This window comes from Saimiri boliviensis, chromosome 12, assembly GCF_048565385.1.
Source record: "Saimiri boliviensis isolate mSaiBol1 chromosome 12, mSaiBol1.pri, whole genome shotgun sequence".
In the NCBI taxonomy this organism is placed as follows: Eukaryota; Metazoa; Chordata; class Mammalia; order Primates; family Cebidae; genus Saimiri; species Saimiri boliviensis.
In genome coordinates this window covers 41761535-41788914 of record NC_133460.1, presented here as the reverse complement: position 1 = coordinate 41788914, position 27380 = coordinate 41761535, and the positions used below count along the sequence as shown (strand labels likewise).

The 27380-nt window shown below is 40.1% G+C and overlaps 1 protein-coding gene across 4 annotated transcripts in view; it reads left to right on the top strand.

The window, feature by feature from the left end:
• Positions 1 to 27380, top strand: part of RTKN2 (rhotekin 2) — a 158221-nt gene that overhangs the window by 103500 nt on the left and 27341 nt on the right. For 2 of the 4 annotated variants that reach the window (XM_074382287.1, XM_074382286.1), the window contains one exon: positions 15543 to 15657. In XM_074382287.1, coding sequence (XP_074238388.1) covers positions 15543 to 15571 — 29 coding nt within the window. In that variant the 3' untranslated portion in view covers positions 15572 to 15657. Of the gene's footprint in view, positions 1 to 15542; positions 15740 to 18048; positions 25450 to 27380 lie in introns of those variants that run through there. The other 2 variants (XR_012512821.1, XM_074382284.1) reach the window with 2 other exon arrangements.

The following is a 27380-nucleotide window of genomic DNA, read 5'->3' as shown; positions in this document are numbered from 1 at the left end:
AATTGGTAGTTTGGCATTTCTGTTAATTTATAGAAATTTCAAAAATATATTACGGGAACTGGGCATGGTGGCTCATGCCTGTAATCCCAGTACTTTGGGAGGCCAAGGCGAGCGGATCATTTGAGGTCAGGGGTTTGAGACCAGCCTGACCTACATGGTGGAACCCTATCTCTAATAAAATACAAAAATTAGCTGGATGTGGTGGCACACACCTATAATCGCCCAGGTTCAAGCGATTCTCCTTCCTTAGCCTCCCAAGTAGGGAGTGTCACCTTGGTGAGGCAGATGAATTGCTTGAACCTGGGAGGTGGAGGTTGCAGTGAGCTGAGATCATGCCACTGCACTCAAGCATGTGTGAAAGAATGAGACCCTGTCTCAAAAATAAGTATTTATGATATATATATATATATATATATATACATATAAATAACAGGTTTGGTTTTTTTGTTTATCATATAATTGCAATATTTTTTCAGAGTATTATTTGTCTTACAGCTTAGGTTAAAGTGTTTTTTCAATTTTTTTATATTTATGTAGCAAAAGATACTAATCTTTTTTTTAAATATAAATTCCAGGCATCATCTGCCTAGAAGGAAATGCCAAAATTATAAAAATATTCCAATATTTTCTCCTAGTACTTAAGATTTTTGATACATTTACATTGATATACATTCGATCCATCTGGAATATAATTCAGTTTAGGTGTAAAGTAGAAATTTTCATTTTTGCTACTGATTTGAAATGCCTAATTATCATATGCTAATTTTCTACATATGGAGCTGCTTTTGGTCTCCTATTTCTTTACTCTATGATGAGAAGGCATAACATTGGTTTAATTACTATTGTTGTTTTTAAAAATCCTAGCATAGCACAGCACAGTTGTTATTAAGACCTTACAGACTGCATAGTAGATAAGAGCACTGGACTCTGGGGCCAGGGGTAACGTTATCATTTACTTGAACTGAGACACTTTGTTTAGTCATCTGTACCTCAGTTATCCCATCTTTGAGACAGGGATAATAATAATAATGTGATCGTGAGGCTTTAATGAATTTCTGTATGTAAAGTGCTTAACACGGTGTCTACCACTTAGGAAGCGTTTATAAAGTTATTGGCTGTTATTTGTCATAATTTTTCCTCAGATTTTCTTTTCTAACTCATCTTCTGAATAATTTTTAGAATCAGTCCCTAAAAGGGCTTATTCAAGGGATTCCTCAAAGATAGTTCCCTTCCTATGAAGAATTCTGATGTTAGCTGTTAAAAGAATTCTTTTTTTTTAACCTGGCACAAAGTATTCAATAAATGGCAGTCATTATTATGGTTATAATTATTGTTTTGGAAGGCAGGGCAACATACGAAGTGAATACATTCTCCTCTGATGTCTCATTCTCCTCCACCCCTAATAGGGCCTACAGGAGAGGGGAAAAAGAGAAAGCTGGAGGTAGTGGCAGGAGGGCATAGGGAGGGCACAGAAGGAGCAGCTTCTCTGAAATTCTTTTGGGAGAATTTGTGAGTCTCCTTCTTGCCCCTCAGAGCATTCTCCTGTGTGGTCCTTGTCTTCAAATGACCTTTGTGGGAATTAGAAAAAACTGCCCCATTTCTGTATTTCAGCCATGATTCTTAAAGAATGGAAAAAATGCTCCCAAGAACTGCACTAAAGTGCTTTAGCACAGAGGTATTCAGTAGTTTAGCTAAAAAGCCTGCAGGGGCCAGCAAGCAACACAAATCAGTGGTCATGGAACTTTTTGCTAATGAACCTCCTAAAAATGTTTTGCAAAACTATGTACCACTTATCAGATTTTTAAGTTAACATCTAAATTTTTGAATAATAAGTTTAACAGTCATTTTTAAGATGGTAATTAGAAGTGTATGGTAAATGGCAACATTTTAAAGTAAAAGTTTAGACTGGGTGCAGTGGCTCACGTCTGTGATCCCAGCACTTTGGTAGGCCAAGGCAGGTAGATCACCTGAGATCAGGAATTTGAGACCAGCCTGGCCAACGTGTTGAAACCCTGTCTCAACTAAAAATACAAAAATTAGCTGGGCATGGTGGCAGGTGACTGTAATCCCAACTACTCAGGAGGCTGAGGCAGGAGAATTGCTTGAACCCAGGAGGCAGAGGTTGCAGTGAGCCAAGATTGCAACATTGCACTCTAGTCTGGGCAACAAGAGCGAAACTCTGTCTCAAAAAAAAAAAAAAAATAGGCTGGGTGTGGTGGCTCATACTTGTAATCCCAGCACTTTGGGAGGCTGACACGGGTGGATCACAAGGTCAAGAGATTGAGACCATCCTGGCCAACATGGTGAAACCCTTGTCTCTACTAAAAATACAAAAAAATTAGCTGGGCATGGTGGCGCACACCTCTAGTCCCAGCTACTCGGGAGGCTGAGGCAGAAAAATTGCTTGAACCCAGGAGATGGAGGTTGCAGTGAGCCAGGATCATGCCACTGCACTCCAGCCTGGCGACAGAGCGAGATTCCGCCTGCAAATAAATAAATAAATAAATAAATAAATAAATAAATAAATAAATAAATAAATAAAGTTTACGTCCCTCTAGTAAAATGTAAGCCCCATAGCAATTTGATACTGTCAACTGTAAATAAAAAGCGTAAGTTCTCTGTGACATACAGAAATTTTACTTTTTTCTCCTTGAACTCATATTTAAATTTCTATTACCCCACAAAATTTCATTCTAATGTAGTATGTTTGTTTTCAAGTGTTTTATGCATTACCCTATCAGGCTTCTTGATAACATAAATAAAAATCCAAACTGAAATTTTATTTCCTGCTAACATAATGCCATAGATATTGACGAAATTTATCTTCTGGAAAAATTGATTAAAACAATATAGATATACTTTTAACATTTTTATGAATGATTAAACATGAAATTAAAATTTTATTTAAAGTGCATACCTATATAAGATGCATAGGGTTTTATTTGTTCCATTTAGTTCATGTATGCATGAATGGCTATTATTTAATACTAGAATGAGATAGGGTTCAGTATCAACTCTGTTCCTATTTTTGGCATATATAGCTATAAAGGTTGAGAAACCTGGTTTATACAAATAAGTAAATGTGAATAGGAACTGTTTTGTTACTTCCATATGAATATTTTGAATTGCCTCATTGTCATGGAGAAAGTTCTAACACCCTGAGGCAATGCACTACAGCTAGATTTGAGATGGGGAGAAGGTGTGCATTTCCTTTGCAGTGCAGGTTAGGATCTCAGGAAGCAGAGTACAAGACAAGATATTTATTAGTGATCAATATCTATGAAAGAAACTAGGCCTGGGCACAGACGAAATCTGCGAAGCCTTGGCCAACCTGGCTAGGAGATCTGAAGTGAGTACTGCCCATTAGAGTTGTCTTGGAGACTGGTCTTTATAGAGACTTGGTCACCCAGGCATGGGACCATCCCTGGAAGGGTGTGACCCCTGCAGCTGAGGCAGACTCTGAAAGAGCTGGGTCTGTCTGCTGGCTGCATTCTCCATAGATGGACAGTGGATTGGATTCCTAGGGCCACCATAACCAATTATCACAAACTTGTAACTAAGCATAACAGAGATTTATTCTCTCACAATTTTGGATGGCAGAAGTTCAAAATCAAGGCATATATTGGGCTGGTTCCTCCTGGAGGCTCTGAGGGAGAATCATCCCATGCCTCTCTCAGCTTCTGTGGCCCCTGGCCCTCCTTGGCTTTCCTTGGCATACACATGTGTTCCTCCAGTCTCTGCCTCTTTCTGCACGTGGCCTTCCCCTCTGCGTCTCCTTGTCTGCTTTCTCCTTTTCAGTCTTTTATAAAGATCCTCATCATTGGATTTAGGGCCCACCCAAATCCAGGATGATCTCATCTCAAGATCTTTACCTTAATTACATCTGCAAAGACCCTTACTCCATGTAAGGTAACATCCTGAGGTTTCAGGTAGACGTATCTTTCTGGGGTCACCATTAGTCCCACTACAGGCAGCAAGTCGTTTGTTGAAGAGATAGCTGGGCAGCCTATCTTCATATCTACATTTCATAAAGTAGGGAAAGAGTGATTGGAAAGGGAAGCTGAGAGAAAAACAGGACAAATGTGAGGCTCAGAAGGCAAGCAGGTTGCCAAGCTGATCAGCTTTAGAAATGAGAACATACGGAAGATGAGCGTCTGGAAATTGATACTCCTTGGAAAGCCTTTGTGTACCCTAGGGTGACAAGTAACCCAGTTTGAGGATTTAGTTCAAGCTGATTATTTCCTTGCAGGAATACAAACTTAAGGTTGCTAGATCTCTAATTATTGAAGAGAATTAGAAATTCGTACTTTAAGTAATATCTCCTTGTTTTTAAATAGTAGCTAGTTCAAAGCAATGTAGGCACAAGGAAAAAAAAAGTCTTTGGGGTGAATATGGCCCCTGAGGTATCCTGCACTTTACAGTGTTTCCTAAACTATTCCTACCACAGCAAGTAGAAGATACGCATCTTTTGATGACCACAGATTTACCATCTCATCTAGAGGGCTGTGTCAGTCAGGGTTCTCTAGAGAAACAGAACCAACGGGATATATATTTATATGAAGAGGTTTATTTTAAGGAATTGGCTCATACAATTGTGGGGGCTGGCAGGTCCAAAATCTGTAGGGCAGGCTGGCAAGTTGGAAGCTCTGGCAGGAGTTAAGGCAGAATTTTTTCTTCTGCATACCTCAGTTTGTGCTCTTAGGAACTTCCAACTGATTGGACGAGGCCTGGCCACATAATTGAGGGTAATCTCCCTTACTTGAAGCCAACTGATGATAGATGTCAACCACATCTGCGAAATAGCCTTCCTGGCAACACCTGGAACTGAGTACAAGTACGATAGCATAGCCAGGATGACACATAAAAGTGACCATACCAAGAGCCATTACTCGCCATGCTGACAGGTTAGCTGCCTCAATCGCACTCACTGGTGCAGAGGAAGAAGGTAAGGCCCTGCCTGGAAGGGGAAGTGACCTGTCCGAGGCCGGGAGAATGAAAGTGAAAGCATTGCTCTGATCTCCCAGGCCAGTACCCTTTCTACTGTTCTACTCTCATGCAGCTCAATGTCTCAAGACCAAATCACTGCATTTTAGAGAACAAAAGCCCCTCAGAGGTCATATGAGCCAAACCCCTCTTTTATCATAAGGTTTAGAGACATTAAGCCACGAGAATTTTGATTCCCAGGGAAGAGCATTTTCCACCCATTGCATTTCCTTTCACTCAGGATGGAGATGACTGTACTCAAAGTCAACTGATCTTAATTTTTTTCTTCCAGAACATCTCTCTGAAGAAGATGTTCTGAAAATATCTCACTGATAAGAAAACTCGCTACCTCAGGTAACATTCTGAGGTTTCTGGTGGATGTATCTTTTTGGGGGTCATCATTTACCCTACTCCTGGCAGGAAGTCCTTTGTTGAAGGATGGCTGGGCTGCCGATCTTCATATGTACTGCATTTTATAAAGTGGGAAAAACAGTGATTTTAAAGGGCGCTAAAAAAAAAAGGACAAATGTGAGGCTTAGAACACATGTGTAATGGTCAACAAAACAAAAAGGGCATTGGATTCACTTTTGAACTCTCTTTCTGTTACACTTGTGGTTCTCTCAGAAGACCATAGGAGTGGCTCCATTTTAATAGCTAACAATAAAGTGAACTCCAACTTTAATCAGTTATAAATTACATTAAATCCATTCCTCTAATTTATTGAATCGTAAGTCACATTTCCAAATCACTTTCTCCCATCGTATGCCCCAAACTCAGCTCATCTCAGCCATATACCAGAAGGCGGAAGCCTTATTACATTTTCCCAATGTGTGCTTGTAACTCAGGATAACGTGCATGTTGACAATCCCAACATGGTCGGAGATGGTAAAGAGCAAATTAGGGTGATGAAGAGTGGTCAGTGTGAAGCTCTCTAAGAGGTGAGGACCAGAGATGTTTCTGATTTCTGAGCTCTAGAGGTGAGAGGCAAGGGGATTCTCAGTGTGTCTCTGGGAGCTCTACTGGTGAGCAAGTCCTTCCTTTTCCTAACTGCTCTTCTGTGACAAAGCTCTAACTTTTGTTTCCAATAAGGTCTTGGTATTTCTCATACATTTTGCTTATTATTTGAAGGAGATTTAAAATCATAGTTTGTTTGTTGGAAAGAATGGGAAAAAAAATGTTGACATAGGCTTAGCTGAAAGAAATGAAAATCCCTAAAACTACATAATTTTCTTTTCTCTCTGTCACCTCTCCACCTCTAATTATTTAAAAAACATTTTAAGGAAGATAGAAGAATGAATAAAATTTAACAGTAGCATGGAGTTCACTGTTTGTCTAGGAGGGGAGGGAAGAATCCAGTCTCTGGATACCACATGTCCTCTGAAATAGGAGTGAAGGAAAAATAATTAGCAAATTCTATTTATTTTCACAGCCAAAGTCACGATTCACTTCCCACAGAATCAAAACCTAGAATCCTGATATCAAATTTAACAATACAGATTCTTTATTTTCCAAGATAAATAGGTTTGGGAAATGGCCAGTGGAATTTTCCACTTCAATTAGCCACAGTGGGAGTTTACATTATTACACAATTGCAAAGAAGTTTAGTAATGAGCATCACAATGGAAAATTAATAAAAGCTCAGTGTAGCCCGGCCCATTCAAGTAATTGTCAATTAAGGCTACAATCAATACCGAGGTAATAGCTCATGAACAAGGATAGTTGGGTGCTTACTTCATTAACATTGCAAATCGATGTCAGCCATTTGGGAATAAGTGCAGAGAAATGAGCTCATACATTGGAGGTAATCATAGTTGGGGAACTTGCTGGATAAAAGGAGACTTAGAAATCAGAGTCTGCAAATAGACAAATGTCCGGGAGAAGCCCAATCTGGTTAGTGTTTTGGTTAGCAGAGGCAAAACTTTTGTTTCAACCCTTGATGCTAAAATCCTAAAGTACTTATGGAAGTACCTTAGTTTCTTTTCCTATACTTGGGACACTAGCAATTTGCATTTATTTCTCCTTTCTGTTTGCCTTGAGCCACATGTAGTTCTTCCTCTGCCATTAGAAAATACTATTAATATTTCTTCCATAGTCCATCATAACACCAGCAACCTACCCTAAGGTGCATCTGTTCATTCAACAGGTGGGCCTTCAGAAGGCATTTACTTAGAGAATAATCTCTTTAGGATCAGATTGGCCACCTATTGGTGGGCACTGGCCACCATCTTTCCTCCCGTTTCCCCTCCCCAACAATAGCACTGAAACAAATATGTATATAATGCGAAGTCAAAATGTAATTTGGAAATAATTTAAAAATTATATGCCTAATGGAAGGAAAATGATCATTTGGAGAATACCCCAAGCACTGCATTGTTGTTGACTTTCCAGGCTAAGCTGAAAACAGTACAAATCCAGCACTATGTAATCATATTCATAAATTTCGCCACCTCCCTATTGTGATCCAAAGATTTTATTTCCTTGACCTTATTGTCTGAGAATTTATGGAGTTCTTTCTTGCCTCATCTCCTTCACCAGAATGTACAACCTGTGGTCTGCATGGACGCTCCCATCCTGTTTCTGTTCTTCTTGTGGAAGCTCATGGATCCATCCCATTTTGATATTTCTCCTCATCCCTCTGTTCAGATGTGAGGACTCAAAAAAAATGGTGTCCGTAAAGCCATATGGAAAAGAAAGACATGGGGACAGGTGTAGGGTCACAGACTCAGTGACAAGCCTGAGTTAGAAGGCTAAGAGGGGGTTCTATTGCCAGCCTTGTAGTTCTGAGACTTGACAACCTTCCACATTTTAGTTTGTTTCTGTAATTTATTAAGAACATGTGTTTACAACATTCCACTTGGTACTCAAGGAAAAGCAGATGTCTCTGCAAAGTGGGAATAGCAGGTAGGCCAACTGGGGGAGTTACACTTTATCCTTCAATCTATGAGTACCTCTTTAGCAGAAAAGTGGAAAAGAGGAAGTTTGGAAATGGGGTAAATGAATAATCACTGGGCTCCTGCTGCGAGTGCCAGGCACTAGGCTGGATGCTTCATCAACATCATGCATGTAAAGAGCTATCAACTAGGAGTTATGAAACTAGGACAGAGGAACAACTTTTTGTGACCTTGAAGAGACATCACTTAACCCTCACTGGATCTCCATTTTCCCATCTTTGAGCCATGTCAGGATCTAACAAGGCAGTGAGCTTGGCAAGAGAGAAATCTCTCTCTCTTGGCTGGGCATGATGGCTCATGCCTGTAATCCCAGCACTTTGGGAGGCCAAGGCAGGCCCTATGGATCACCTGAGGTCAGGAGTTTGAAACCAGCCTGGCCAACATGGTGAAACCCCCTCCCTACTAAAAATACAAAAAAAATTATCCGGGTATGGTGGCAGGTGCCTGTAATCCCAGCTACTCAGGAGGCTGCAGCAGGGAGAATTGCTGGAACTTGGAGGTGGAGTTTGCAGTGAGCCAAGGTCACACCACTGCATGCCAGCCTGGGTGACAGAATGAGACTTTGTCTCAAAAGAAAAGAAAATAAAGAAATCCAGTTAATTTAAAGAGTGCTTATGAATATTCAATAATAACAAGTACAAAATGATGTTACTTTTAGTATTGAATTCACCATGATTTTCTTTTCCAAACTAAGTGTTCGCCTTTATGAAAGCCATTAGAAGTCCATAATTGTGCAATAGCAGTGAAGTTGTCTGCCTTGCTAATTCCAGAGGAGCTGTAAATTAGGATACACACATGTGGCCAAAGGAAACCATTTCCTTGCCTGTCACCTCATATGTCAGCGATCAGTCAGGAGCAGGCTTTTATGGCCCCCATAAGAGCCAGGAAATGGGGCACCCCGATGGAGCCGCAGACAGGCCCTAGGCAACCCCGCCACTAACTGCATACATTTTGTAAGCTTGCCTGCCAGGAGATGCTTTCTTCACAGAGTTAATATATGAAGTGTTTACTATAGCACTTCATGAAGATTCCCTTCTCCACATATCCCTCCTTTATGGAGGCCCCCTCCCTCTCATTTTAGGAAGAAGGCCTGAGAATTCTCCATACCGGTTAAGAAGAAGGTACTTCCCACATTTCAAGTGGCTCCCTGCCATAGGTGTGTAGGAGACAAACATGCACCTGCCTCCAGCAAGTGCAAAAACCACTGGGTCAGTCAGCCTCATCCTCCACTCTCCCCAGCATACATCTGGGTTTCTCTACCATTCTACGTCGCAGTCACCAGCAAGCTGTTGACGAGAATTGTGTGCACTACCCTCTCCTCCCTGGCCAAGTCTCCTTGATGGAGTTATGCTCAGATGTGCCTGGGTAATGCTCCCAGGGGATGTTTCAAGAAATGGCCATTTGAAACCCACAACTGTATTTGTTCTAAGGATGTTGCTGTTTACTGTCTCATAGAAAATCCCCTTATGAAGACCATAAAAAATGTCTTTGATTCAACATTAGAAGGAGCTGGGCTCTTCCCAAGGCACTGGCTTCTTGTTACTGCGTCTAATTTTATTTCTGTGGATATAGCAACTGGCCTTTGCTCTTTTCATTGGCTGCTAGAAAACTGTAGTTCACCTCTACTCAAAACTACTCATTAAGGATTTTAAACCACTGACTTTATCCCTGTTTTTTTTTTTTTTTTAATTTCTCTAACTTCCCATTCCCTTGGTCCATTTTCATCATTTATTTTTGTGTTTTAATAATGTATGGAGCTGTGTATACAACTTTACATCTTTTTGGAACTGGGTGTAGCATAAAAAGCAGACCATCCATTCCAACATGTTTTGAGCACCTACTCTATGCCATGCCCTGTGCTTGGGGCTGAGGCCCTTAGATAAAAATAATGTAGATTGCTGTTCCTGGGGAGTTTAGAGCCTGGGTGTGCTATAGTGTCTTATGGATCTTAGCAACTGGGGACCATTACCAAGCACACTTTGCTTACATTGAACCCTGGAGATGTGGGACCAAAACTATGACAAGGAAGGGCCAGTTTTGACTGTGTAGCTTATGGGTCATTCTTTTTTCCCACACTTCCTGCAATGTACTGGGATTGGTCTTCTGCGTGGGGCAATTTGTGTCTGTATTCCCTCCAGAATGCCAAATCTGCAGTGCAGTTCATACCCATAAATCCCAGGCAAGAGGAAGGTCTCAATTAGTATTCATTGACTGGATGGACAGATGAAGGGATGTCACTTTCTTGCTTAAATACTCCAATTAAAAAATCATATTTAGCATGAAATTTAAACACCTTACCTTGGCCTGTAATGTCCTACACTATCTGCCATGCATCCCTACCTCTCTGACAAACTTTGCTTTACTATCAAGCTTCCTTCTTTTGTTACTTCCAGCACCTGGGAGTTTTTGTCCCCAGGATATGACCAGGCCAGATCCTTTCTTCACTCAGATCTCAGCTCAAATGTTACCACTTTTGAGAGGCTTTATCCACATGAAAGTACTGTCACCACCAGCCCCACCTCCATCACTGTGGATTGAATGTTTCTGCGTCTTTGACTTTAGACCACTCACGTTGACTGGTGAATCCCACATAGACTACTGAAATAACCTGCTGATTGCACAAGGCCAAGTTTATTGCCCAGTGCAGTAAGAGATACGACTCCTTTGATGGAATCTTAGAAGCATCTTAGAAGGGGAGATCAAGGATGAAATACTGATAAGATTTTGAGGAACTAGTTTAGGTGGGTCTTTTAATGTAGAGACTAATTAGAGTTGTGCAAAGTTGTGTTATAATATAGGCTGGCACTGATGAACATAGTGAGGTGAGGTTTTCACATAGCACCTTGAGGGGTATGCAAACCCCTTGGGTTGTTCTGAGATGGAGCCAGCTACTTAGATGAGGACTAGTGAAGAGTCATGCATTTTCAGGAACTTCCTGAAACAAATAATAACATTATTTGCAGCTTCGTAATTTTAGGGCTAGCATTTTGTGGAGTAGTGCAGTCATATTAATGCTGAGGCAAATAGTTGCATCATATTAGGATGGACAGTAAGCTGTCTGCTTATAATGGTTTCAGTTCTCATTCGTCACTATAAAAATATTATGTTTAATTCTTTTATTATCTATTCATCATCACCACATACAAATATAATTTCATGTGTATGTCATTCCTCCTCTTCATTTCTGTGTTGGAATACCTACAGTGGGGCCTGACACCAAATGGATGCTAAGTGTTTTATGAAATTTAAAGTAAAATCACAACTTTGCCTGTGTTCAACATCAAAGGCCAGAATGCTGCATTATCAACTTCTTGCTGAAGTCCAAACAGTCCCTACTTCTTTCATCACTAACCTATACAATGGAAATCTGTGTACTGTGTTGAGGTTAGAGTGCTTCCAGGGTCTAAAGGGATTTGTTCTCTCATTATAATGAGAGAATATATTTATTTACTTAATCCACAAGTTTTTTATGAACCCCTCCTATGGGTCTGGCATAGTGCTGGATGTTTGCTGTATCAAGCATCTGATTGCTAATTGTCACCTGCAAAAATTGAGAAACTGAGCAGATCTGTTTCTCTCATTCCCCTACATGCCTGAGTTGAAATAACATTGAGCATTTTTAGCCATTAAAAAGACCTGCTCATAAAGAGATGACACATCTCTTTATGGAAAATGGAAAAAAAATTTCTTGCTCATGAATAGGAAGAATCAGTATCATTAGAAGAAATTTACAGATTCAATCTTATAAACTACCAATGACATTCTTCAAAGAACTAGACAAAAACTATTTTAAAATTCATATGAAATTTAAAAGAGCCCAAATAGGCAAGGCAATCCTAAGCAAAAATAACAAAGCTGGAGGCATCATGTTACCCGACCTCAAACTGTGCTACAGGGTTACAGTAACCAAAACAGTATGGTACTGGTACAGAAACTGACACTCAGACCAATGCAACAGATCAGAGAGCCCAGAAATAAGGCCACACACCTGGAACAATCCGATATTTGACAAAGCAAACAAAAACCAGCAATGGGGAAAGGGCTCCCTATTCAATAAATTGTACTGAGATAACTGGCTAGCCATATGCAGAAGATTGAAACTGGACTCTTTTCTTCCACCATATGCAAAAATCAACTCAAGGTGGATTAAAGACTTAAACCCCAAACTATAAAAACTCTGGAATATAGCCTAGGAAATACCATATTAGACATAGGAACTGGTGAAGATTTCATAATGAAGGTGCCAAAAGTAATTGCAACAAAAGCAGAAATTGACAAATGAGATCTAATTAAACAGAAGACTTCTGCATAGCAAAAGAAACTATCAGCAGACACAGCAAAACAAACAGTCTACAGAATGGAAGAAAATATTTCCAAATTATGCATCTGACAAAGGGCTAATATCCAGCATCTATAAGGAACTTAAATTTACAGGGGGAAGAAAACCAACCCTGTTAAAAAGTGGGCAAAGGACATGAACAGACACTTTTCAAAAGAAGACATACATGTAGGCAACAAGCATATAGAAAAAATAAAGCTCAGTATCACTGATCATTAGAGAAATGCAATACAAAACCAGAATGAGATACCATCTCATACCAGTCAGAATGGCTATTATTAAAAAGTCAAAAAAAAAAAAAAAGATGCTGATAAAGGTTTCAGAAAACATGGTATATTTACACAATTTTGGTGGGAATGTAAATTAGTTCAGCCATTATGGAAAACAGTTTGGTGATTTCTCAGAGAACCCAAAGCAGAGTTACCATTCAACCCAGCAATCTCATTAATTGTGTATATTAGTCCATTCTTGCCCTGCTATAAGGAGATACTTAAGAGTAGATAACTTATAAAGAAAGGGGTTTGATTAGTTTATGGTTTCATAGGCTGTACAGGAAGCATGATGCTGGGATCTGCTCAGCTTCTGGGGATACCTCAGGAAACTTACAATCATAGCTGAAGGCAAAGGGGAGAGCCAGTACTTCACATGGCCAGAGCAGAAGGAAGGGGATGGGGGTGCATACACTTTTAAATGACCAGATCTCAGGAGAAATCACTCTCTATCAGGAGAACAGCACCAAGGGGGAAATCTGCCCTCATGATGCAATCACCTCCTACCTGGCCCCACCTCCAACACTGGGGATTACATTTCAACATGAGGTTTGTGTGGGGACACAGATCCAAACCATGTCATTGGGTATATAACCAAAGGCACATAAATTGTTCTGTAATCAAGACACATATATGCCTATGTTCATTACAGTACAATTCACAATAGCAAAGACATGGAATCAACCTAAACGTCCATCAGTGATACACTGGATAAAGAAAATGTGGTACCTATACACCATGAAATACTATGCAGCAGCAAAAAAATAGAATGAGATCATGCCCTTTGCAAGAACATGGATAGAGCTGGAGGCCATTATCCTTAGAAAACTAACTCTGGAACAGAAAACTAAATACCGCATGTTTTCACTTATGAGTGGGAGCTAAATGATGAGAACACAAAGAGGAGAAGAATACGCATTGGGTCTACTTGAAGGAAGAGGGTAGGAGGAGGGAGAGAATCCAAAAAAATAACTATCAGGTACTGTGCTTATTATCTGTGTGATGAAATAATATGTATACCAAACTCCCATGACATGAGTTTACCTGTATAACAAACCTGCACATGTGTTCCTGATCTTAAAATAAAAGTTAAAAAAGACATGTTCAAAAGGATATTTTAAAACATAAGAAAATATGTAACGTTAAATTTTTATGTGAAATATATATAACATATTCTTGTGTTTAATGCTATGTATTATATATAAGAAAATGTTATATATTTTCACATATATATATAATGTTACAGAGGAAAAGGATAACATAAAACTATGTTTGGTGTAATCTAAATTTTATACATAAATATATGGTTGACAATAAACCTCTGACACACACAGGCAGACTGCCAAGGAATAGACCAAAATGTTAGCAGTGATTAACAACTCTGGATGGTAAAATTATGCCTGGTTTTTATTTTTATTTTTTATACTTCTCTACTGTTTGACAGTGAGTGTGTTTTTTTTTAGAATGGTATTTTAAAATGTCACTTTCCTGTTTGAGGGTGGGGAAGGTGGGAGAGTTGCCAGATAAAATACAATGATGCCCTGTTAAAATTGAGTTTCAGATAAACAGTTTTTTCTTAGTATAAGTATTCTCCCAATATCACATAGGACATACTTAAATTAAAAGTGATTCATTGTTTATCTAAATTCAGATTAACTAGGTGTCTTGTGTTTTTATTTGCTAAGTCTGGCAAACCTAGACAGAGGGAGAAGTTTATCAGAATCATCTGGGGAGTTTTCAAACCTGTCCTGTATTCCCCACACCCAGCCAGATTCTGATGTGTGTCTCCATTCCACCTACCTGCCATCATTTGGACTTTGATATCTTCTCCCAAGGGTAACCCAGAAGCTGGGGGCTGAGGGTGGCATTGCAGTGGGTGCTGTGCAGTGCAGCACCCTGGGGTTGAGGAGGCTCCAAGAGTATTTCAGTCACGTCTCTCCTGTTCTCCCTGGTAGGACTTAATGCATTTGACACTGTGAGAACAACTCTTTGGGAAGCTGCAGGACACTCCTGATGATGTTCTGATTGGCCTGTTTTCATAATTTTTGTCCCCAAGGCCACTTGTGGCCTGTCCCACTGTGGAAAGGCTACAGTGCAGAAATGGACTAGCTGGCTGGTGAGGAAACAGAGTTCTAGGCTGCTGGAGGCCTCTGGCCTTGAAGATCCAACAACTCTGGGTCTCTAGATCTGCAGCAGACCCTGGGGTTAGACAGAGGGAGAGCTGTCTCCCCAGAGCACAGGTGTCTGGCAAAGTCAGCAGCCACTAAAGGCCAGGAAGCTGATTGGACTATCCCAGCTTATGTAAAACTCTCTCCTCCAGCCTCACCACCTTGGCCATGGCAGAATGCATTTATACCAATGGACAAGTGCATCCAGAGAGAACAGTCTTCTCTCAGGAAGAAAGTATCTGGAACCCATGGCCCGTGGCCAGATACTACTGGCTTGACACCCTTAGGGAACTGTGAGCAATCAACAATATTTTCCTTTTGGGAGACCATAGTGAAAGACCTGAAATAACCCCACATGGCCACACCTCACAAAATAGTACTACAAGTGCAAATAGCTAAACATTCACTAGAGTTTGTAAACATGGACTTCAAAAAGGTGATAATTAACAAGGTATAGGGCAAGGGGTAATAGAGGAGAAACAGCAGGCTTTGAACAGAGCCCTGAGCCCTCTAGGCCTCAGTTTTATCATCTGCAAAATGGGCAGGTTAGACAAGGTGACATGAAAAGTGCCTTCTAATTTCAATGTTCCAGAATGTTAATTTGGGGGAATTAATTGTGGGGTAAGGGAGGCATGTTCAGTTTTTATGAAGCTGAATGATGACTCAGATAAACCTAGTGTCATTTACTAAACCTTGCTGTGTGGGAGAATAGGAAGGAATTGCTATTTCTCAGGTATTTTCTTGGTGCCAACCATTGAACATGTTTGATCTTATTTCTGTGCTTCAGAATAGCTCTTGGAGGTCATGATAACTATCTTCATTTTCTTTCCAGGAAAATGGAGGCACAGAGAGGTTAAGTGATTTTCTTGTAGCCACACAACTCGCAAGTATAGAGCCAGGAATTGAATCAAGATTGTCCTCGCTGAACTTGATGCCTCGCCCACAACACCCTGTAGACTTCCCGTGGCCACCTGCGTTGCTGACCTGAAAACCAAGTAACCTGTGTTCCTCAATTCTCACCAGCACCAGGTGAGGTACAGAGATGGGGACAATGGGCAGCACACCCCTCTCCCATGGGGATTAATCTACAAACTGAATAGGAAATGGCCTACAACTAGCAACTATATACTGGGGACAAATGCCAGAGGGTATCTTCAGAGGCCCCTGTGAGCCAGAATTCTCCTCATACCTATTGTCTGATCCCTGAAATGGCCTTGAGCTTTTCATTGCTTATCCTGACCCTCCCCCACTGTCTCTTACTGAGTGAAGAAAAGTAGAAACCATGCCTTTTTGCCGCTGACTGGTTTCATCATTTTTCATGAATAGGCCTTGGCTAGGCAAGATGGGGGACATATGGGTGTCAGTTTTTCATGAATAAAGGCACTAGGAGAAAAAAAAACAGAAAGGTTGGGAAAGGAGGCATCGGAAAGTCTTGACTTCAGGGTAAATACTCAAGCAAGCTTCCTGAATATGATGATCAGTCAAGTGAATTGTTTGATGACTGTGGGTCCTGGCCATTTTCAGGCCTCTTAGTGATAATCACAATAAAATAAATAAGTAAAAATATCAGAGCAACCAATAGAAAAGAATTTTCTTGGGCAGAAATAGAGAATTTCATGTATTTGTATGAGCAGCTACCATATCAATGGTGTTAGCCACTCCACTTGAAGGAAGCAAATCCCTCTGGAGCACACTGAGGGACCCTCTTGGCTATGAAAATGTAAGACTAGGAGGCATTCACTGCTCCAGCTTCTGGGGATGCCTCTGAAGACCCATAGGTGCCTTAACAATGTTACCTCTCTCTATACCCCTGGGCATATAGGACTAGTCTCTGAACAACTAGTGGGTAAATCAAATAGATCTAGCATTGGAACTCTCCCATTTTTGAAGGCCTGATGAACTGAAGTGGTCCTGAGTGGGGCCTACTTACAGGAAAGGAAGGTATAGTGAGACGGAATTCACCATTAAGTTGGGGGCATTGGGGTTTGAAGATGTGCCTATTAATTCATCTACCTGGCACAGTGGGTTCACTTTGGGACATTGGCTGAATGTGTGAGGGGGCATTATAACCTCAGGAGCCCAAAGGTGGAGCATGCATAGACATGCATGACACTGAGCTAACAAGGTCATCCTTTCTCAAAAATTTACTGCAGTCTGATCTGTGTGTGGCATTACGGTAGTAGTGGGCAAGGATGCATTTGGCTGGGAGGGCTACGTCTTTTCCATGGTGACATAGTCTAATGTAGTCATTGCAGTAACAGAAATAACTAAGGATAAAAAGGGAAATCTGTTAGTGGACTGGTCAGATTTTACAATTCCTCCCAGAGGGATGTCTGAAAGCTCCACTGACTAAGTGCTCATGTTCTAGGACAATGTAGCCAGAGCGTTCCAAGATGAAGATACTATTTCCTGCTCATAGAGATGTATGGTGACTCTATATTAATTTAAGGATCAGAAACAGACCTGGTGAACTGCTGGTGTCTGTCAACATGTAAAGAACTTGGAAGTCATCACTCCTATCCTCATGACAAGAAAAACACTGAACTAAGTGAAAATCAATAACTTTTCCTAGATCCATCAGAGAATTGAGGTTACAGGGCAACTGCTGCCCTGAAACCTACAGAGACAAAGAGGTGGATCCAGAAAACTACAGCTTACATGAAGCAGAAGCCCTTGGCCACAGCTAATATTCATAGGAATACTTTAAGCTAATATGGATAAATTGCTGCAGGCTCCATGTAGATAACAAACGAGAATTTTAAACCTCTGAGGGAACCCAGCCTTAGGGAGGCTCTCACACATTAAAGAGTTTTATCTCCAGGACACTCTCTAGGTTCTCATTGTAAGGACTGGAGAAAAATCTCCCTATGCAGAAGGAGGGGAAAAGTAACCTTTTGAACAACACACAGAGCTCTCTCCTCTCCTTAACAAGGCCCAACTTCAAGGGAAACTAATTTTCAAGTGCCTGACATACTGAGGTTTTACCAGAGACTAACCAACCTGGGAGAAGGGGAATACCCAATTCAGGCTTACTAAAACACTGAGACATCACTGTTAGGATTATAGAAAAAGTCTTCTATGCTCACAACTCACCACCATGTAAGTGCAGCTCCTGAATAATAGCAGGATTACAGCTAACGGAACCACAAGCCTCAGTTCCTATTTAATAGGTCTCTAAGAAAACACAGAAGGGGAGAGACAAAAACAAGAACACTAGAGGCAATTTTTGCCCCTGATATCACAGCTGCAGCAAAAATTAAACACAACCTAAGTAGCCAAACATGAAACTTCATGCTAAAATCCTATTTTACTCATTTCCTTTTACCTAATCATTTCAGGCTTCCAACTAAAAATTTCAAGGCATGCAGAGAAGCAAAATGAACAATGACAACAAAAACACAGTCAAATGGGACAAAGCAAGCCTCAGAACCAGACTCAGATATAGCAGAGATTTTGAAATTAAAATAACTCTTAGTTAATATACTAAGAGCTCTAATGGGAAAAAAAAATGAATAACCTACAAGAACAGATGGGTAAGGTAAGAAGAAAGACTTTTCTTTTTTGGTAAGAACGAAAATTGGGTGTATTTATTTCTTTTTTAAAAAGCTTTTTAGTTTCAGAGGTACATGTGCAGTGTTTTTATACAGGTAAACTTGTGTCACAGGAGTTTGGTGTACAGATTATTTTGTCCGCCAGCTACTAAGCATAGTGCCCAATAGTTATTTTTTCTGATCCTCTTCCTCCTCCCACCCTCCACCTTCTGATGTGTCTCAGTGTCTTTTCTTTTCCTCCTTGTGTTCATGTGTTCTCATCATTTAGCTCAGTTCCTAATCCCAGCATGGTATTTCCTAGGTTATATTCCAGAGTTTTTATAGTTTGGGGTTTTACATTTAAATCTTTAATCTACCTTGAGTTGATTTTTGTATATGGTGTGAAAAGGAGTCCAGTTTCAATCTTCTGCATATGGTTAGCCAGTTATCCCAGCTTCATTTATTGAATAGGGAATCCTTTCCTCATTGCTTGCTTTTGTCAGCTTTGTCAATGATCAGGTGGTTGCAGATGTGTAGCCCTATTTCTGGGTTCTCAATTCTGTTCTATTGGTCTGTGTGTCAGTTTCTGTACCAGTACCATACTGTTTTGGTTACCATAGCCTTGTAGTATAGTTTGAAGTAGGGTAACATGATGCTTCAAGATTTGTTCTTTTTGCTTAGGATTTCCTTGGCCATTTGGACTCTTTTTAGGTTCCATACGAATTTTTAAATAGTTTTTTCCAGTTCTGTGAAGAATGCCATTGGTAATTTGATAGGAATAGTATTGAATCTGTACATTGCTTTTAATGGTATGGACATTTTAATGATATTGATTCTTCCTATCCATGAGCAAGGAGTATTTTCCCATTTGTTTGTGTCATCTCTGATTTCTTTGAGCAGTGTTTTGTAATTCTCATTGTAGAGGTCTTTTACCTCTGTGGTTTGCTGTATTTTTTGGTATTGTATTCTTTTTATGGCAATTGTGAATGGGAATGTGTTCCTGATTTGTCTCCTGGTTTGGTTGTTTCTGGTTTATAGGAATGCTACTGCTTTTGTACATTGGTTTTGCATCCTGCAACTTTGCTAAAGTTGTTTATTAGCTCAAGGAGATTTTGGGCAGAAAGGATGGGGTTTTCTAGATATAAAATCATGTTGTCAAGCAGAAAGACTGGAGCTCTAACAATCTAAGGTAAATGCTGGAAACAAAAATTCTGTAACAGAAATGAAGAGTGCCCTTGCTGGGTACATCAGTAGACTAGCTAAGGCCAAGGAGAGAATGAGTGAGCTTGAAGAAAGTCAGTAGAAACCCCAAAAACTAGGCCAGGCATGGTGGCTCACATCTGTAATCCCAGCACTTTGGGAGGCCAATGCAAGTGGATCACTTGAGGCCAGGAGTTTGAAACAAGCCTGACTAACATGGTGAAACCCTGTCTCTACTAGAAATACAAAAATTAGCCGAGTATGCAGCCGCATGCCTGTAATCCCAGCTACTAAGGAGGCTGAGGCACGGGAATCACTTGAACCTGGAAGGCAGAGGTTGCAGTGAGCCGAGATCATGCCACTGTACTTTGGATTGGGCAACAGAGCAAGACTTTGTCTAAAAAAAAAAAGAAAGAAAAAAGAAAAGAAAAGAAACCTCAAAGACTATAATTCAAGGAAAGAATGTTTTAATAAGACAGAATCCAAGAAATAAAGGAATAATTAATATGCACATAGTAAGAATGTAAATAAAGAGAAAAAAGACAGGAAAACAAAAAATATTTGAACTAATAATGGCGAGAATTTTTCAAAATTAACAACAGACATCAAACTCTAGATCCCAAAAGGTCAGAGAACACCAGGAAGAATTAAAACTAAAACAATTTATACCTAGGCATATCATATTCAAGCTATCAAAAGTCAAAGATCCAGAGAAAATTCTTAAAGAAGCCAGAGAAGAAAAATACAGCTTACATACGGAGAAACAATGTTAAGAATTACATCTAACTTTTCTTCAGAAATTATGCAAGCAAGAAAAGAGTGTGCTAAAAAAATTAATGTGTTGAAATAGAACCACCAACCTAGAATTTCATAACCCAATAAAATTATCTGATTTGGCATGGTGCCTCATACCTGTAATCCCAATGCTTTGGGAGTCTGAGGCAGGAGGATCACTCAGGACAGGAGCTCAAGACCAGCCTGGGCAACATAGGGAGACCTCCTTTCTACTAAAAATAAAAATAAAATAACTGGGTGTGGTGACACATGCCTGTAGTTCCAGAGGTGGGAGGATTTTTTGAGTCCAGAAATTTGAGATTGCAGTGAACTATGATAGCACCACTGCACTCCAAGCTGGGGCAAAAGAACAAGATTCTGTCTTTAAAAAAAAAAAAAAATCCTTAAAAAGTGAGGGAGTAATAATGCCTTACTCCCATAAGTAAAAACTGAGCAAAGTTGTCGCAGGTGGGCCTGACTTGTAAGAAATGTTAAAAGTTCTTTAGAGAGAAGAAAAATGATACAGGTAAAAACTCAGATCTGCATGAAGAAAGGAAGAGCTTTAGGGAGGGAGTAAATGAAGACGATATCTTTTCTTTTCTTGTTCTTCATTTATCTAATGAATAACAGTTTGTTCAAAATTATAATGGCAACAGCATAGCGGGTGATTATCCCTTATGGATAAGTGAAATGAACAAGAGTGAAACTAAAAAGAACAAGAGGGCTGGGTACAGTGGTTCATGCCTGTAATTCCAGCACTTTGGGAGGCTGAGGTAGGTGGTCATGAGGTCAGGAGTTTGAGATCAGCCTGGCCAACATAGTGAAACCCTGTCTGTACTAAAAATACAAAAATTAGCCAGGTGTTGTGGCACGTGCCTGCAGTCCCAGCTACTTGGGAGACTGAGGCAGAAGAATCGCTTGAACCCAGGAGGTGGAGCTTGCAGACGCAAGACTGCACCATTGCATTACAGCCTGGGTAATGCAAGACTCCATCTCAAAAAAAAAATAAAAAATACAGGCGACAGAAAATGGGAATATTCTGTTGTAAAGTACTTGAACTGCCTGTGAAGTGATGCTGTGTTATTTGAAAGTAGACTGGCTTCAGTTGAAAATGTATATTGCAAACTCTAGGGCAACCACTAACAAATTTTTTTATTCTTTTACTTTTGAGATGGAGTCTCATTCTGTCGCCAAGGCTGGAGTGTAATGGTTTGATCTTGGCTCACCACAACCTCTGCCTCCTGGGTTCAAGCAATTCTCCTGCCTCAAACTCCTGTATAGCTGGGACTACAGGAGCCCACCACCATGCCCGACTAATTTTTATATTTTTAGTAGAGGCACGGTTTCACCATGTTGGCCTGGCTGGTCTTGAATTCCTGACCTCAAATGATCCACCCACCTAGACCTTCCAAAGTTCTGATATTGCAGGCATGAGCCACTGTGCCCAGCCTAAAAATTTTTTTGAAGAGATATAATTGATATGCTATGACAGGAGAGAAAATGGAATGATATAAGATATGCAGTTAAAACCAGAGAAGGCAGGGCTGAGTGGGGTAGTTAACACCTGTAATTCCAGCACTTTTGGAGGCTGAGGTGGGAGAGTCACTTGAGCCTGGGAGTTTAAGACCTGCCTGAAAAACATAGAGAGACCTCATCTCTACAAAAAGAAAAAACATAATTAGCCAGCATGACTATGCACCCATAGTCTCAGCTACTCAACAAGAGGTGGGAGGATCCCTTTAGCCCAGAAGGTAGAGGATGTAGTGAGCCAAGAGAATACCACTCCACTCCAGCCTGGGCAACAGAGCAAGACCCTGTCACAAGAAACAAACAACAACAAACAGAGAAGACAGCAAAAGAAAGAAAGATACAAATAAATCGATTGATAAGTAAATCAAGGGCAAATATAGCAGATATTACTCCCACTATATCAATAATCACTTTAAATATTATTGGTTCAAATACACAACTAAAAGACTGAGATTCTAAGTGGATAAGAAAGAAAGACCCAACTGTATGCTGACAAAAAGAATCCTACCTTCAATTTTAAAACACAGATACATTAAAAACAAAAGAATAGGGAAAGAGCATGCTAACACTAATAAAAATAAATCTAGAATAGCTATTATTAATTTCAGAAAAATCATGCGTCAAAGCAGGAAATACTCTCAGGGATAAAGAGGGACATGACATAATGATAAAGGGGTAAGTTACTCGAGAAGACATTACAATCCTTAATATGTCCCCACCTGTAATGTATTTCTGATGCTGACTTAACATGTTAAGGTCTCATTCCTCCACAGATCTCCTCTCACTTCAGACACTAGCTATAAGCTCCCAGTTTCCAGGCTACAAATTTGGGGTTCCCACTATCCTAGGTTGGATCTTTCACTAGAATGACTTACAGAACTCATGAAAGTGTTTTACTTTTGATTGCAATTTTATTATAAAGGATACAAACCAAGACCAGCCAAATGAAGATGCACATAGGTGAGGTCAGGAAGAATTCCACATATGAAGCTCCTTATCCTCAGGACACATCACCCACACAGCATATCAATGGAATAGAAAGTGCTCACTCAAGCTCCATGTCCAGAGTTTTTATTGGGTTTCACTACATGGGCATGGATGATTGAATCACTGAAAGAGGATATCCAAATGACTAATAAGCATATGGACAGGTACTCAACATTATTATTCATCAAGAAAATGAAAACTAAAACCACAATAAAATACTTGTGTATATCCATTAGAATAACTAATATTATGAAAACTGGAAACATCCATGTGTTGTTGAGGATGTGAAACAACTAGAACTTTTATACATTGATGGGAATGGAGATTAACACTTGATAAAACTATTCAGTAATAAAACTAGCAATAGTTTTATTACTATTTATCTTTACTACTAAAGATAAATGTACATCTACTCTATGAACTAGAAATTCTACTTCTAGACATATATCTAAAAGAACTAAGTAAATATGTCCACAAATAGTCATATAAAAGAACGTTTGGGCTGGGTGCGGTGGTTCATGCCTGTCATCCCAGCACTTTGGGAGGCCAAGGTGATGGATCATGAGGTCAAGATATCGAGGCCATCCTGGCCAACATGGCAAAAGTGAATTTATTTTAGTAGGAAACCCCGTCCCTACTAAAATACAAAAAATTAGCCAGTCATGGTGGCGCACACATGTAGTCCCAGCTATTCCGGAGGCTGAGGCAGGGGAATCGCTATTTGGGAGGCGGAGGTTGCAGTGAGCCAAGATTGCGCCACTACACTCCAACCCGTGACAGAGCAAGACTTGGTCTCAAAAGAAAGCAAAAACAAAAAACAAAGAATGTTTGGGTGAGTCATGGTGGCCCACTCCTGTAATCCAGTGCTTTGGAATGCTGAGACAGGAGGCTAGGAGTTTGCGACTAATGTGGGCAACAAAGAGAACCTCTCTCTACAAAAAAAAATAATTTAAAAAATTGCCTGGTATGGTGGCTCACATTTGTAGCCCTAGATACTCTGGAGGGTGGAAGGATGGCTTGAGCCCAGGACTCTGAGACTACAGAGCCATGATCATAACACTGCACACCAGACTGAGTGACAGAGCAAGACCCGGTTTAAAAAATAAAAATGTTTGTTACACTTTATTCATTTTCATCAACGCCTAAACCTAAAAATCACCTAATGTCCATCGAGAGGTGAATGGATAAATCTAGTGTGGTCAATTTCTATATTCTAGAATATTGTTCAGCAATAAAAAAGAACAAACTATGGGTACATGTAACATCATGGTTAAATATCAAAGAATTATGTTGAATACAAGACGTAGATATAATACTACACTTTCATTTTATATTTGAAGTTCAAGAACAGGCAAAAACTAATCATGATGGTAAGAGTCAGAAGAGGGATTAGCTCTGGGTCAGGGGAGATGACTAGGAAATGACTCTGAGGGAAACTTCTGGTGACAAAACATTCTATATATTTTGGTTGTGTTTCAAGTTTGTAAACACTTGTAAAAATTTGTCAGTCTTACACTTAAGATTTGTCTACTGTATGATATGTAAGCTGAACTTTTTTTTAGAGATAAGGTCTCACTATGTTGCCCAGGCTGGAGTGCAGTGGTGTGACCATAGCTTTCTGCAGCTTCAACCCCCTTGGGCTCAGGCCATCCTCCCACGTCAGCCTCCAGAGTAGCTGGGACTATAGGCATGTACCATCATGCTCTGCTAATTTTAAAAAATTTTTCATAAGGGCCTTGCTAAGTTGCCCAGGCTGGTCTTGAACTCCTGGGCTGAAGCAATTCTCCCACAGAGAATTGCCTTCCAAAGTGCTGGGATTACAAGAGACAGCTATCATGCCTTGTCAGTATCTCAATTTTAACAGAGAAAACAGTGAAACCTGAATGTACCTGTACCTCAAGCTAGTAAAGCATTTCATGCCAGTTATAAAGTCAAATACAACTATCATCAGAGTGAACAGGCAACCTACAGAATGGGAGAAAATTTTCGCAATCTGTCCATCTGAAAAAGGGATAATATCCAGAATCTACAGGGAACTTAAACAAATTTATAAGAAAACACAACCCCATCAAAAAGTGGGTGAAAGATATGAAGAAGCACTTCCCAAAAGAAGACATTTTTGTGGCCAAGAAACATGAAAAAAAGTTCATCAACACTTGTCATTAGAGAAAAGTAAATCAAAAGCACAGTGCGATACCATCTCATGCCAGTTAGAATGGCGATCATTAAAAAGTCAACAACAGATGCTGGAGAGGAGGTGGACAAATAGAAATGCTTTACACTGTTGGTGGGAGTGCAAATTAGTTCAACTATTGTGGAAGACAGTGTGGTGATTTCTCAAGGATCTAGAACCAGAAATACCATTTGACCCAGAAATCGCATTACTGGGTATATACCCAAAGGATTATAAATTATTCTACTACAAAGACAAATGCACATGTATGTTTATTGCAGCACTATTCACAATAACAAAGACTTGGAACCAACCCAAATGCTCATCAATGATAGACTGGATGTGGCATATATACACCATGGAATACCATGCAGCCATAAAAAGGGATGAGTTCATGTCTTTTGCAGGGACATGGATGAAGCCAGAAACCATCATTCTCGGCAAACTAACACAAGAACAGAAAACCAAACACTGTTTGTTCTCACTCATAAGTGGGAGCTGAACAATGAGAACACATGGACACAGGGAGAGGAACATCACATACCAGGGCCTGTCAGGGGTGGGGGCTATGGGAGGGATAGCATTAGGAGAAATACCTAATGTAGATGACAGGTTGATGGGTGCATCAAACTACCATGCCACATATATACTTATGTAACAAACCTGCACATTCTGTACATGTATCCCAAAACTTAAAGTATAATAATAATAAAACCGGTAAGAAAGAAACCACAATGTTAATGGCATTTGCATTTGGTTGCTGGGATTAGAGATTGTAGCAGTCTCAAAATGTAGTTGCAAATTCTGTGACACTTTTCATATCTAGAGAAAGCATCTGTGCCCTTCTTTTTGAATGTGGTTAGTCTCGAGACTGCTTCAACCAACGAGTGTTGTGGATATGACTGTATGTGAGTGCTAATTCTGGTTAATAGAAGGACTTGCACCATCTGCCTTGGTCTCTGGAGCCACTCACTCTTGGAGTCCTCAGCTATAAGTAGGAAATGCAGCTACCCTAACACTACTTACCATGCTGTGAGAAAGCCCAAACTACATTGAGAGGTTCTCCAATCAATAGCCCCAACTCAGCCCAACCTTTTAGTCATCCCAGCGCAGGTGCCAGGCACATGAATGAGGAGGCTTCCACTTGAAGGTGATTTCAGCTCCCAGATGTTTAGTCTTTCTACCTGAAGTTCCAGATATCTTGGAGCAGAAATAAGACATTCCCCTATCACCCTGCCTGAATTCCAAAGAATCTACAAGCATAACAAAATGGTGGTTTTATTCCACTAAGTTTGGAGCAATTTGTTATTCAGCAATGGATAACTGGAAGAGATATGATTTTTTAAAATAGTAATTAGTAAGGAAAAAGGAAACAACATTTTTAAAAAATAGGACACACTTTGGGAGGCCGGGGCAGGCAGATCACAAGGTCAGGAGTTCGAGACCAGCCTGGCCAATATGGTGAAACCCCATCTCTACTAAAAATACAAAAATTAGCTGGGCATGGTGGCAGGCTCCTGTAGTCCCAGCTACTTGGAAGGTTGAGGCAGGAGACTGGCTTGAACCCAGGAGGTGGAGGTTGCAGTGAGCCAAGATTGCACCATTGTACCCCAGCTGGGTGACAGGGCAAGACTCCATCTTAAAAAAAAAAAAAAGAAAAAGAAAAAAGGACGCACAGTGTCAGCTGCTTTCCTCAGGAGAACTTGCAGTAGATGGGAAGAAAGAAGAAATACATAGTCTCAGCCAAAATGACCTTTCGTATAAGATGTGTCTAATACCTCCAACCTGCCATCATATAAGAGACACCCATATGTACAGGTTCCAAGGTAGAAAGTGCTTGAAGTAGTGGGGGCATGATTTCCTGCTCTCTCAGCGCTAGCCAAGGATGTGATACATTTTCCAATTGGAGGGCTGCTTTAGAAAGCCTGGAGTTGTCTTCACGATATACTGTATACATAGCACACTGCCCTGAAAAGTCATAGCTCCCTCCAACACACAACCACAGTTAATCAGAATATTTGAAAAAGTCAATTGTACTTAATAAAAACTTATTAATCCAGAGTTAAACCAAAACCCTTTTTGTGGAAATCTTTTTAATATATGTGAGTTTAATTGTTAAAATAAAGGTAGCTGCTCTAACGAATAAACCCAACAATATATAGTGACTTGAACCCAATAGATGTGTCAAGCATTCTTACTCATGTAACAGTACTGCCATCCTTCCTCCATTAAGTCATTTGGAGGCTGTATTAGTCTGTTCTCGAATTGCTACAAAGAACTACCTGGAACTGGGTAATTTATAAAGAAAACAGGTTTAATCAACTCACAGTTAGGCAGGCTGTACAGTAATCATGGCTGAAGAGACCTTAGGAAACTTAGAATCATGATGGAAAATGAAGGGGAAGCAGGCACATCTTACATGGCTGGAGAAGGAGGGAGAAAAGGCAGAGGTGCTACACACTTTTAAACAACCAGA